Here is a 13927-nt window from a genome sequence, read left to right as displayed (position 1 = left end):
AAATAGTCTGCATCAAAGTTTCTTTTCTCAGATCTTAGGTTTTGAGGCAGTCTATACATGCACTCTGAACTTACCAGTAACTATCAATGTGTTTAAGTTTATGCTGGCTGTAACTATTACGTTTTCTTTCCCCTTAAACATTTTCATTTTCTTCCACTACAGAAAATGACTTTTTTTTTAAAAGCTACATTCTATTCACAAATGCACTGAAGATTCACTGAATGCTAATCTTAGGTTCTTGTAAGTAACTGCTCACAGCTTCAGAAAAGTCACCCTTCTCAGGTGAGTGGTATTACTACCAAATCAATCCACTGCAAGCTCTAGAGAAACTTGGATGCCAAACTGAAAGTCCAGTGCCATCCTTTGACTCATCTGCTTGCAGATTTTGTACCAGTGCAATTTTGCTGGTTAGGGCTATGCTTTTACTTTTATAATTATTACCATTAGAGATGTGCCTATACACAAGTTTCCATTCTGCCAGCAGAGTTGGGGGACTTCATTTAACTCCCTACAGCAGGATCAGAGCCTAAATCTGCCTACAGCCAGTACAGCTACGCTCTACTAAACATACAGCACATATATTCCTCATGGTATGTTGGAAAACAGCGTATTCAGACCTGTACTTCAAGTCTTACACAAGTCACATTCTCATGGAAATAAAAACAAAAGTTATGACAAGAAGATTTAGGCTAGTCAAGCCAACCAGGGCAAACTCTGTTTTCCTGTATATTGTACTGTATTTCCTATCCAAGAAGGGGCACAGGCAGTACTGGGGAGAGCCAAGACTCCGCAAGCAGTGTAGGACTAACTTAGCTCATAGTTAGCGCTCAGTGGGCAGCACCGATACATTCCACTCCTGAAAGAACACTTCGAACAGGATTTAAACCACAAGGTCAAACTATGAGATCAAGGATGAGACCTACATTGACTGAGCAGGGAAGCAAAAGGAGCTTGTGGCTAGCAGAAGTGCTATGCCTCAAACAGCGTGTTACACCAAGGTCATACCTCACCACTTCTGGTTGGGGTCCAGAGGCAAGTTAAAGACGCATTGGCTCTCCACGCGAGGCAGAGAAGGCAACTCCTGGCCAACTGTTCCATCTCACCATAAAGCGGATTGCAACACCAAGGGAAGTGCCCACACTACTGCCAAGCACAAAGCTGCAACCCTATTTGCTTACTCTGGACACAGCTGTACCAATTTCTACCTGACCTGGGTTTGGAGCCACCTGCTCAAGGCTTAGTTTTCATTAGTTTGTGACAAGAAGTCAAAGAAATGCTGTGTTAGAATTTCAACACTTTGGGAGAGTTCTCAGCAAGCTTGGGAGGCTGTGTGTAGAGAAATCAGTGTTTACTTTTTAGTTTCCTGGGACTAAAATGATGCAAGACATTCAACAAAACAGATGGGATTGCACACACATAAATAGGTGACTGCAACATGACGGCAAACACTGCTCAAAAATTTAGTTTTCCCTGACTGTTCATTTTAAGTAAAAATACGATGCTATATTCTGAAAGATCCTCCAGACAATCATTTAGGTATTGGAGTTAATATTATACTCATGATTAGTAGTCTGGAACAGTAAAACCCAACCAAACAAGAAAACCCAGCTGTCCTTATTCAGTAGCTAATGTCACTAACTACTTGCACCTTGACAGTTTTTAAATAGCAGCCATTCTAGTTCAGTAAATGCATTTCTGCTATGCTAGCTGCAGAAGCTTGAAAAAATTAATTTGATATAAGGTACAAACTCTCCCTGAAGGCAAACATTGTCCAACATTAAAACCTTCACTGAACAATCCTTAATGAATGTATTGGTAAAGAAATAACTATTTGAAAGAGGTAGTGTCTGAACAGCTTGCTATTAAAAATACCCAATATTACCTTTTTTAGCCATATAACTGAAAAATGGGAAGCCTTGCCCTTCCCCCACATCTCGTGCTAGGGAAAGGTTACTACCTGGCAATGATACAGGCAGTTATTGATTTAAATGATTATGGACCTGAAAAGTTCTTTCCTGTCATTTATTATGCTGTTGTAGTTGCCACCACACTTGTGCAATGTTAAAAAAAAGAAAAAGCTTAACAAAATTACATTAGAAAAATACTGGTTTTAACTAAAGTCCAGCGCAGATAATCACCTGATTGTTTCTTCTTGATATAACGAGCTGACAACCGGGCCTCCAAATGCAGTTTTGCTTTCCTTTCCCCTCTTCTCTGCCGTCTGAAAGAAAAAGAAAGATTGGTCCAGCATGTTGGCTCCCATCCCGTTCCAGCCTGTGCCACCCCTCCACCATCTCCCACCCCTTCCCCTGCCCCAGAGATGGGAATCAGCCCTCTGGAAACCTCATCTTCACGGCAAATGGTAGCCCATGATCCTACTCCATCCAGAACAGCGGGACAGATCTCTTGGCCCATGGGATCAGCGCTCCTCTGAAGGTGGCCCGGAAGGGTCACCCAAGAGGTGGGCTCGGTAGCCTTGCTGGCCCGCTCACAACGAGCCCAAGCGTTGCCACCGTAGCACTCCCAGCCGTGGCCCCTTAGGACCCAAAAGCTGAGCCTCTGTGAGGCAGCATAATGTTATGTTACTAGATTGCAAAGCTTGCCTTTATAAATCTATTTAATATAGATTTAAAATTAAATTTTATAATGGGCAGCATTTCCAAATGATTTACTCCCAGGAACTCTAGGATTCTGAATGATTCCCACCATAATAGAAATGAACAATTAGAATAATGATTGATCGATACAGAGCCTCAGGCCTACCTTTTAAAAAAAAAAAAAAAAAACCACAAAAAAAACAAACCAAAAAAACCCACCCCATCCTGCAGCTTGGGATCTTCAATTGGCTGCCTTCACATTGATGCCAGACTTGCAGAAAGGGGTAAGTGCCTGCTCTGTCTGAAAGCCTGACCCTATTAGTGGGTGCAGGGCACCAGAAACTCTAACTCTTCTGGGGCATCTAATATCTCAGTCTTCAGGTAAGCAGTCGAAACTCGTTTGCAATTCGCAGCAGTAAATTCCTTATAAACCCAGCCCATTAATTGCAACGTGTTGGTGTCAGGGCACAGTTCTGTGGCTTTCCACGAGGAGATTATCATACGCAGGGTGAGTAAAATCAGAAGCAAAGGGAAAGCCATCCCAGCCTCTAGCAGTCTCTCAGTAGCTGCAATACATTGCCGATTACACCAAAAAGCATTGCTGCCTCATCAGAATTCCACCTAGAAATATGTTGATTTTTTAATTTTTTTTTTTTTTTAAATAAAACACACTTACATTTGTCTTTCTTCCTGCTCCCTATGTTGGTTTCATTTGAAATTAATTTACTATTTCCCCAGAATACATTAACTTTTACATTCTGCCTGGTTTGAGCCAACCAGTTGCACCTTTCAGCTCTCCTATACCAGCCCAAAGCTGTAATATTTGGGTTTGCAGATGTCACAGACATACTTCTTTAAAAGAAAAAAAGGAAAGGAAATTTGCTTTGAAAACTATTCTATGGCAAGTAGGCTTTCTCTAATTTAGAGTGAAAGATGACACAAAGTTCTCCTTTCCTGAAGGGAAAGGGCTTCAGAGTCTTTACAGTGCAATGCCCCTCTTAAAAAATTATTTAGCAGAGAACCTTACTGTCCATCAATTATTTCTGCACCGCTTATAAAGAAAATTCATTTCAGATCATCTGCTAGTACATGCAAGAGTAATATCTACAAAATGAAGCTATACTCACAACTAGTCTATCATCTTTCATATTGAGGGACAGTGGTCATTCAACCAGTATCAGAAACAACAAAAAAATTTTAACCTATATTCTTTCATCTCTTCCCACTACAGTTTTTTGGCTGCTGCTTTTTTTTTCAAATCAGAAACAAGACTTGAGAAAATACATTTCATCTTTCTACAGGCAGAAATTGTAAAACAGGTTTCTTGGATTAAGTTCACCTTCTTTGCACAACCAATGCCTTTCTACCGAAGATTAATCATGTTGATTGAGTACACATAAGGTCATCGGGAAACTTAGCAATAAAGGCTTTCCCAAAAATGCTCAGGCAAAAACTTCTCTGGCTCTTAATCCATACACAGGTTATTTTGTCCAAGTAGCTTTTATCCCATCTCTTTCACACAGAAATAGGTAACTCAATATTCAGTTTATGAACGCTGAATCAAGCTTATTCCATCACAGTCCTCAATATGTACAGCAAGTTTGTGAAAGACGTACAGGAAAAGTCTCGGTACTCTCTCTGGATTTAACCTGCGCCTCTGCTCTGCAAAGCCCTAAAGACAGCATCATGGCTCCACCATTCATCACCCCTGGACTTCCCAAGGGGAATCTATCCAGGCTACGAGCAACACTTCTTCTCAAAAAGGCTACCTCTGCCTCAACACAGATACAAACTGGGTTCTTTCCAGCCGCCCTTGACAACTTGCCTATACCATGAGCTCATCTGCCCGCTTCCAATGTCTATCCTACCCAGCCTGCCAGGGACTTGCACCCAGGATCTGAGCGCAACGTACCAAACCGGGTAATGAAAGCGGTGGGACAAAGCAGTTGCTCCTTCCAAACCACATCACAGCTATTGCACGCTCACGAACCAGTATTTTTGTCACTCATACCGGCTGAAGGGATCAGTAATGTGCACATGCACTTTCCTCCTTAAATCTCTTGACATTTCTACGGCACAAAAGGGCTTTTAGGGCTGGAAAGATAAAAGAAACGCTACAGATACACGGATAGTGACCAGTGAGTTTAAAGTCGCATTAGCCTGCAAACCACAATGAAATTAAAAACTGACACTGCAAATTTTCTCTCTCCTCCTTTAAAAAAGGCACTAATAATTAACTATATGGCTCTCAATTAAGCCAGCTCAATTTCTTTCACTGCTGGCAGCTGCTGTCCAAAAGCACTACAGATACACATGTAACTAATGATAGTTAAAAAAAAAAATAACATGATCCCAGGCTCCCATAATTTGCAACCTGAATCCGAGAGAGATGACAGCAGTGTTATCTGCAGGCAGGATCAGGCAAGAGAGATGCTGTAGAAAAGGCAAAAACAACTGCAGGCTCCATGAGCGTGGGGGGGGTGGCCTCAAACTGCAAGTGAAAAACTGTGGGGGGAAAAAAGGGGGAATTAGTGACAGCACAAAAAGAAACCTCGGAGGATAGCACTCAAGTGCCAAAGCATGGGCAGTGGCACGTAAAGAGGTCTGGGAAGAGCTGTTAAAGCAGCGTAAGAGATGCCTTAAGAGGCACTGGAATTTGTCGTGTTTTCCCCTAACTCTTGCCCATTGATTCTTTGTTGCTCGTGTACAATTAAGGCCGATATCAAAGTCACTATTACTCATGACAGTTAACTTTGGTAGGTGGATCAGGTTGACCAAAGCTAGCATAAATCATGGACAATATGTGCTTCAGCATGCAGCATACATACTCATTAAGAGACATTTTCAACTCCCCTGACTCCCGACGTGCTCGCGGACCAGTGCAGGGAACTCCACTAAGCCCAGAACTATCCTTTTCAAATGTCACCGGGAATGCCAGGAGAAAAGCCGCACTCCTCCCGGAACAGACAGCAGAGCATCCTCATCCCTGTCTCAGTGCACTGTATTTGTCAATAAAAGACTGGCTTGATTCGAGGTACAATCGCATCTCGACTGGCTGTCACTGACAATGCTGCTCCAGACGGCCTCAAAGCCTGACAACCACTCTCTGAACAAAATGGAAATACAGGGACTAATATTTGCTAACATCATTAATTCATTTTTTTTCTCCACTCCCCCTTCTTCCTTTATCCACGATGTCAAGATGTATACCTTTAAATTGTTGTCAGCCATAAAACAGACGTCGTGTCCCAGTTCAGAGGTTAACATACAATGACAGACACATTAAAAAACTCTGTCCAATGCCTCACTGAGAATTTCAGCTCCATCTTCTCTTCAACAAGACAGCAACTCAAACTCACTTATAAGCTTTAACAACATTAAAGTCTAATCATGATTGAAAAATAAAGGAGAAAGAGAAGATAGTTTTATCATACTATGCATTATGGAAAGGAAAGACAATTAGAGACAAGCATCTTCTTTGTGAGGGTTTTGAGTTCACTTTCTATTTTGGTCTTAAAAGTTTCCCACGATCACAGCACAATCCATTTCTCTTCTTGCATTTTTGGAGAGCAGAATGAAAATTACAGCATAAGAGGAAGACCGGTAGTTTCCTGTCAGGGGTTGGTTTGGTGGGCCAACGTCTTGCTCTATCCCTGAAGACAAGACAGGGATTTATTATTTTTCATCTCGAAGCCCAAGCTTTGTTCCAATCTACACAAAACAGGCTGCCACAGATTTAACAAGATGGCACTTCCAAGGGCCCTTCCGATGACTCACTTCAAACTCATGTGCCAGAACTCGTTATAAAAATGCAAGTGAACTTACCACCGGTGATTAGCTGGGACCGAACTGGACCGAATTCTAGACAGCTATGTTATATGTAGGGTGAGGGACTCAATCTGACAGAAAGAGAGGTACAGAGAAGTCCTACAAAGATACTACAAAACAGCAGGAATAGCACAAGTTTTACTGAAACTTTAAAAAAACAAACCCAAATCCATAACTTGGAATTAATAGAAGAGCTAGGTCATAGGCATGGGTTAAATGTAGGGCATCCCAGTTTATCCAGAGCAAAAAGAGAACTCTGGCTAGTTTTGCCTGTCTAGACACCCAGCAGCAATAGGTGTTTGGCAAGGCACGTGGCTGTGTTGCACAGTACATCTATCATCCCGCCAATTCCCTCATGTCTCACACTCTGGCTCTTCTCCACACCCAAAACCTTTAAGTAGCTTCACATAAATATATAGTTAAGAAAAAGAGAAAGCCATTAGCAAAAAAGGTTCACCTCATCAAAATACTTGTCTTTGAAGTTACATCGGCTAATGCCTTGGAATGGTCAAGACTTAAGGTCTTCATAGACTGGTTTGGGTTGGAAGGGACCTTAAAGATCATCTAGTTCCAACCCCCCTGCTGTGGGCAGGGACACCCTCCACTAGACCACGTTGCCCAAAGCCTCATCCAGCCTGGCCTTGAACACTTCCAGGGATGGGGCCTCCACAACCTCTCTGGGCAACCTGTTCCAGTGCCTCGCCACTCTAACAGTGAAGAATTTATTACTAACATCTGATCTAAATTGACCCTCCTTCAGCTTAAACCCATTCCCCCTTGTCCTGTCACTACACTCCCTGATAAACAGTCCCTCACCATCTTTCCTGTAGGCCCCCTTCAGAAACTGGTAAGCCGCAATTAGATCTCCCTGGAGCCTTCTCTTCTCCAGGCTGAACAACCCCAACTCTCTCAGCCTGTCCTCATAGGAGAGGTGCTCCAGCCCTCTGATCAGCTTTGTGGCCCTCCTCATCATCAGGCATCTTGGAAATAGGAAAGTCAGACAACTTAAATAAGAGCTATGCATTGGGATCTTACACCCGAGCCACCGCAGTGCGTGAAGAAATTCACAGGTTATGTTCAGAGGCTACTTAATTGTATTATTCTTCTCTTCCTCTGAGCCTAATGCAACTTGAGTCAGAGTAGCAGCTGCATTGGGCTTTATGGGATGGAGACAAGAAATACTCCCAACAAAATTACTACAATCAAAACTTCAAGTGTTTCCACAGCAGCAAATACGTAGTGCAGATTCCAATCTGCATTTCTTCTACGTAATTCACCTTCCTACAGCTCACCCATTCCTCCAGCTGCAGGTGCCTGCCTGGCCCAGCGCTGGGGCCAGGGACACACGTTACCTTGCTCTGTAACAGTTTGGAGAAAGGTGCATGTACAGAACAGTGAAACACCCTGCTCGACAGGAACGTGGCAGCCTCCAGCAGCCATAAAAGCAGCAACCAAAATCTGCCTCGGCCTCACAGGGTGCCTGCAGGGCTTTAGGGTGCAACCAAGGGTCTTGAGCCACTGAGCCTGGAGGAGCTGCAAGCACTGGATGTTCACAGAGGTCTGCTTGGCAGAGGCAGGAGAAACCCTGGAGTGCGTCACAACTCCCCAAACTACACCTGGGAGGTGATCACAGCTCCAATTTCAGCTGCCATGACAAGACAGGTGACATCCTGGAACCTTGGCAGGCTGACACAAAGGCACCAGTAAGTCCCTGAAGCGTGCTGATTGAATTGTAATTAAGCTGGTATAGTCTCAGTTGACAAATTTTACAGAAGACACAGAGTTAACCCAACAGTAGACCTCAAAGTCTGCTTCGCTGGCCACCGTGTCCCCTTAATGCTCTGGATTAACATTTCTGGACCCAATTTCAGCAGTGAGGATTATTAGGGAGGCAACAAGAAAACATAAACTCTCCTGAAGTTTCAGACGCTCACTCCCCTCCTCTCCCTCTGTGCCACAGCCCATCCGTCCCCCTGGGAAGGGAACTTGGGCAGACACTAATTGTATTTGACAGCAGCAATTACACGCAAGGCTGGAGATTAGAAGCTCGTTAATTGTGTGTGCCATAATTGCTGCCCGTCTTTTCCTTCACTGGTTAAGGCCAGTGCCAGGAGAGCCAAGGGGAGGAGGGTGCTCTCCACCCCAAATGCAGGTGGTCAGGAGATGAGAGCCCTTGGACAAGGAGGAGATGTCCCTTCTCCCCCAACACCGCGGGAGGCTCCTGACCCCGGGACAATGCGAGAGGGTCCTCCGGCAGGGTGGCTAATGAAGCATGAAATGAGGACAAACAATGTCCTCTTCCAAAGGTATTTTCCACCTGTATCCTTCTGACTTTACAGCTCAGCTGAACTTCATGCTACCTGCAGCAGGAGGGAAGGTAAATATTAACCCTTTGGAGGTGATGCTACTAAAAGATTTTTTTTTTTTTTTTACCATCTATAAAATTAGGCACTGTATTAAACACTTGAGCAGGATTCATAAAACCCTCCCTTGCACTTTCGTGAAAGGCTGCGGTACCCTCCGCACCAGCCATATTAATGGCCGTCATAAACAGACTATTTTAATATTCCTCTCTCAACAATCCTTCTTGGCTCCCAGCAGCAGCTCAGCGAGAGCGTGCACATGACTCAGCACCTGGAGCATTTTCAAAAGACCACTGAAGATCTGTACAATTTGAGCAAACTGTCCTATAAATAATGGCAGTATGCTCTGCAGGATAGTGTTGGGGATTTTTTTGTGTTTGTTTTAAATATCGCAGGGAGTTTAGTTACTATTCCATTAATGGCTACATAAAAAAAAAAGTTTTCTGGTTCTTTTAAATCTCATCGCAGAATTTCCTCTTATAAACATGATTAAGACAGGGAAAATATTTTCCAGATGATATTAAAAGTAAAACCAAACATACTATAATTAATGTGATTGTGCTGCATAGTTAAACAGTGCTGTGATCTAAAACAAGGCCTCGTAGATTACTCATTTAACGAGTTAGTAACTGCATCATAATCACAGTTGGAAATTAGTAGTAAAGACAGTCAGGGGAAGGGAAATAAATGTAAAATGCTTAACGTAATTTTGAGCATGTTTTATGCCTGCTAGTAGCTGTGATTTCATGACTCACTGTATACATTTTAACGTACACATGGAATGAAATACGCACAATCAAAAAAATGATGCAGTGGCTTCCAACAGTTTTTGACTTGTGAAGCTTTTTTTTTTTTTTAAAATATAAAACCAGCTACGCAGGTGGCAAACATAAGACAGACAGCAGACCCTCCTTCCCTTGTCTCCTTTTCGTGGACTCTGCAGTTCCTTGCAGGCTCCCAATGGCTGCAGACCAAAGGGTGAAGCAAACAGCCTGTTTGCACCCTTCTGGTGTGAGGCAGCCTGCAGAAATCAGGAGCTTTCACAAGCGGAACACAGAGCGTTCCATCGTAGTCCTGGAAACAATTCACCACTTCCGTCACATCACCTATATGAAAATCCGCAGGTATTCAGGCAGAGGGGACCAAGCTATAGATACAAACACAGCCTGTACTGTAATTGCTGGGGTTTGTCAATCTAATACAAGATATTTGTTTAGAGTTACACAGACAGTTGTATGAGCAAGAAATAAATATATTCTGAGCCAAACTGGAAATACCGAAAGACTACCTAGCTTGGGATGAAACATGTGCTCTGAAGGTTGAGAGCTGAAGGCAACCCTAACTTTTGAGATACAGAGCAGTGGCAGGACACCAGCCCCCATCCCCAGCCTGCCTATTGACATATTCATCCTCTGCTTGCTGGAGTGACACCGGACCAGACAGTACAATCCAACAGATCTGGGTCGTGAAAGCAGAGAAGGGGTGGATTTATGAGCTCTGCAGGCAGAGAAATGAAGAGAATGAAGAGATCTTCACTAGTCCCTGTCTCCACAGACTTAGGCAAGGGAAGGACCAGAGCATCCCAGCAGGAACAGAAGGCTTCGGAAGTTACGGTGTAACCCTTGGCAGGCTCAGCCAGAAGGACGCAGCAGGATCTGGAGGCAGCTGCCTGCTGAACAGCCTTCAGCGCTGTGCACTGCCACTGTGGCTCAGCCTTTACGTGCCTCTCTGCTGGTTAGCCCAGCTCAAAATACTTATGGGATGCTCTAGAGACATTTAAGGATTGCCGTCTTTTCTTACAATAGGAGTAATTGGGTACAATAGTGCCTGAGTTTCTAAGTGTTAGACAATACACAATCTTCTAAAGGATAACTCTTTTTCCTCCTAACAAGACATTAACCAATGTGTTAGCTAACATCCAAACAAAATCTTAATCTCCAGTAATTACACTCAATATCTCCTTGATACTTCATGTAAAGAGCAAGCTAAACATAACCACTTAACCTTTTTCTAACATGAAAAGCTGTATTTTCACTAAAGAAACAGCTTAATTATGCTACAGCTTATGTTACACACAAAACAATCATAGCTATTTTCTCCTAACCAAAAGCATATGCTCTTTTTAAGTAACACATTCTCTTTTAAACCAGCCTTTACACAGCCATGTGAAGCAGCAGGGTACACTGACCCTTCCTGTGTCTGAGTACCATCAAGTAAAGTCTACAACTCCACACCTAAAAATCAAGGCATTACATACTTCACAGTAAGATAAACCCGTAATTTCTACCCAAGTTCCTGATTTTTTTTTTTTTAACAGCCTCTGACACAGCAAGTTGAAAGCTCTGCAACAGCTTCAATTACTTTGAAAGAGTGAGGTGTGTTTTTTTTTTTTAATTAGAGGTTGCACCCTTTCCCATTTAAAACAGTCAGGCTCCTAGCACAGCCCGGTGGGTTGCTGGCCAAAACAGGAACAAGAGTGTGATGAGAGGCTACCATGAGCTCCAGAGCAATTCAAAGCCCACCTCCCGCCACAAGTAGAGGAGACTGTCCCTGCTCCTCCCACCCTCACTCACCCCCTCGCTTTGCTATCCCGGGTGACATGGGTGCATTAAATCAGGCGATCCTCTAGGTTTCTGGGCACCCCAGGCAAATATTGGGGTCCATGGATGTCAGGGAGGCTCCCCACTGCTTGGGAACTGACCGGGCCAGTGGGAAGCTAAGACAGAGCAAAGAAAGCACCTCTTACCCTCCTGGTCCTCCCCACCTCCCCTTGCAACTTCCCATTTGGTTTTCCTCCCCTTCCAAACCTCCTGTTCCATCAGGCTGCTCGGCTTTCCACCTCTGCCCCAAGCTCCTACCTGCACCTCGCTGCCTGCTTGGCCTCCCGTCTCCACAGCCCACGACAGCATCCTGCTTGGTTCAACGCCTCTCCTCCACCAGCCCATGCTGCAACCTCCCCAGACCTCAGCTTTGTAGTGTTGCCCAGCACTACTGAAAACTTCATTTTCCACTTTGTTTTAGCCAGTGGAGTTTCAGTACAGAAATGAACCCAACAGGAAAGTTTTGATTGCTGGCGGGGTCACTTCTCATGCCACAACACTGCTCTTTTTTGCTTCCAGCCTCACACAGCTGCTTCATAAAAACAAGCTTTTCAATACTTTAGTTATCCACGTTTTTGTTGCTGGGGAGAAAACAGCATTGCTGCTAAACCCTGCAACAAATAAAAACTGCACATGGCATTTAAACCCCTTCCTTGCCAGAACCTACCACCTCAAGGCAGAAATGGCAGAGAGCAATACCTGGTTGCATCTCACCCACTTCAGCTTGTGGTCTGACATCTTAACAAATTCAACCTTGCCATCTCAATTTAAGCCAAAATCCCGGGCTTTCCCTGGAAGTATCAGCACCTATCCATTTTCTGTTATCTCAGCCATAGCAGCAACTTAAACCGGATCTAGTGGTCCTCCGATATTGAGATACTTTCTCAGCTAGGAGAGTGCTTGCTCAAGTGAAGTTTTAAGGTCGCAGAGCTCAGCTGTGTCCCATGCCTCCAATCCCACAGCTGCAGGATCACAGAATTACCAGGTGCTGTAGCACTGCTGCCTGTGCCCTACAGCCATTCAGCAAACCCAGTTACTTCTTGACATCTATGAAGGGGGGAAAGAAAGAAAGAAAGAAAAGCAACTAGGTCTCTGCTGCACAGAAAGTTGGATGGTAAAGTACCTTGCCTCATTCTGTTACATCTTGTCATCATTGAATGCCAATAATTTGATATATATATATTTAAATTAATTTGATTTTTTTTTTTCCTTTTCAGTTGCCTCTGGTATATCTGGCTAGCATGCAGTGTCTTAATCCAACAGTAAGCCAGGAATCGTGATGCTGGGATGTCACACACATCACTATGCTGCAGCAGCACACTCAGCATCAGCAACGCAGAGCTACGTCTCTATTCTTTTTTTTTGTGAATACATTCTAGATAGTACAAGATTTTTTTTGAATTAGTGCAAGATTATGTCAATGAATTAATTTTCATATTCAAAAGGAAAAAATATTTCATCTTTGCTTAAATGTTTAACCAAAATCACTGCATTGGTAGGCAAAAAATGATGAGCCCCCCAATTTCTTGCTTGCAGTTCCATAAAGCAACTACTGTTACATTCAGGTAGCTGCGAGAGAATATATTCTGCTGCCCACAGTACACTAACAACATAACGCATCAGCACTGCTGGATCTGAGCCGGAAAAATAGGGGCTAACATTGTTACAAGCAAAAGTTAACCCTTGCAGGGCTAGTAAGATTACATATTTAACATACAGTATATTTTTAGCAAGACCAGGCAGCTTAAAAAGGAGGGAGAGAAGAGGTACAAACACTTGTCATGATAATTCTTTACTTTGAAGAAGTTTAGGAACATGGAAACATGGGTAACCTCTGTACTGGATTCCAGAGCTGCTTTCAATACACAGCTGTTTGCATCACTGGTTTGCTTTCTAAACTTCAACATTTCTAAAATACAGGCTTGCAGCTTGGCACTGTTCTACTTCAATCAATTGCTTGAACGAGGATTGCAATGTCATAAATAAAAGGAACTGAGACCATAAATTTCTGCGGAGATGTAAAATCAAAGAGAACAATCCAACAGACTCCCAGGGGTTGGAAGGCTGACACATATTCCAGCTGTTTATATTTCTACTACGAGACACTTGCTCATTTTAACTTTTCACTTATGCACAGCTTGCCAGAACCGCAATTCCAAAAACCTGAAAATCTCACTCTGGATCTGGCATTTTGGTTTGTGCTCTACAATAAAACACAGCTGCAGAGGAGAAAACGCCCTATCATTTGTCAAGCTTGTCCACAGGCAAAATCCCAGACCACCACGGCTGTCAGCCCCACCAGCCCAGCACCCTACGCCTGGCATGTGAGACACTTGCTAGAACAAAGCACCCTCAGGACACCTCTGACAACTCCATCCCCAAACCGCAGGCTCGTGGCAAACCACCCCCAGCTCCCATCTACGCTGTCACCATTACGAACAGAAGTTGTACATACTATTTTATTAATCCGCTCCATCATTTAAACAACAGCCAAGGGATGGCAGTGTTACCTTCACAGTACTGAGCGAGGACTTGCGCT

The 13927-nt window shown here is 43.6% G+C and overlaps 1 protein-coding gene across 2 annotated transcripts in view; it reads right to left on the bottom strand.

Moving 5' to 3' along the window:
• The window catches only part of ACBD6 (acyl-CoA binding domain containing 6), an 86157-nt gene that overhangs the window by 57319 nt on the left and 14911 nt on the right, over positions 1 to 13927 (bottom strand). For both annotated transcript variants that reach the window (XM_075760391.1, XM_075760390.1), the window contains exon 4: positions 2139 to 2221. In XM_075760391.1, coding sequence (XP_075616506.1) covers positions 2139 to 2221 — 83 coding nt within the window. The remainder of the gene's footprint in view (positions 1 to 2138; positions 2222 to 13927) is intronic.

This window comes from Balearica regulorum, chromosome 8 (assembly GCF_011004875.1).
Source record: "Balearica regulorum gibbericeps isolate bBalReg1 chromosome 8, bBalReg1.pri, whole genome shotgun sequence".
NCBI lineage: Eukaryota > Metazoa > Chordata > Aves > Gruiformes > Gruidae > Balearica > Balearica regulorum.
This window is presented reverse-complemented; position numbering and strand designations above follow the sequence as displayed.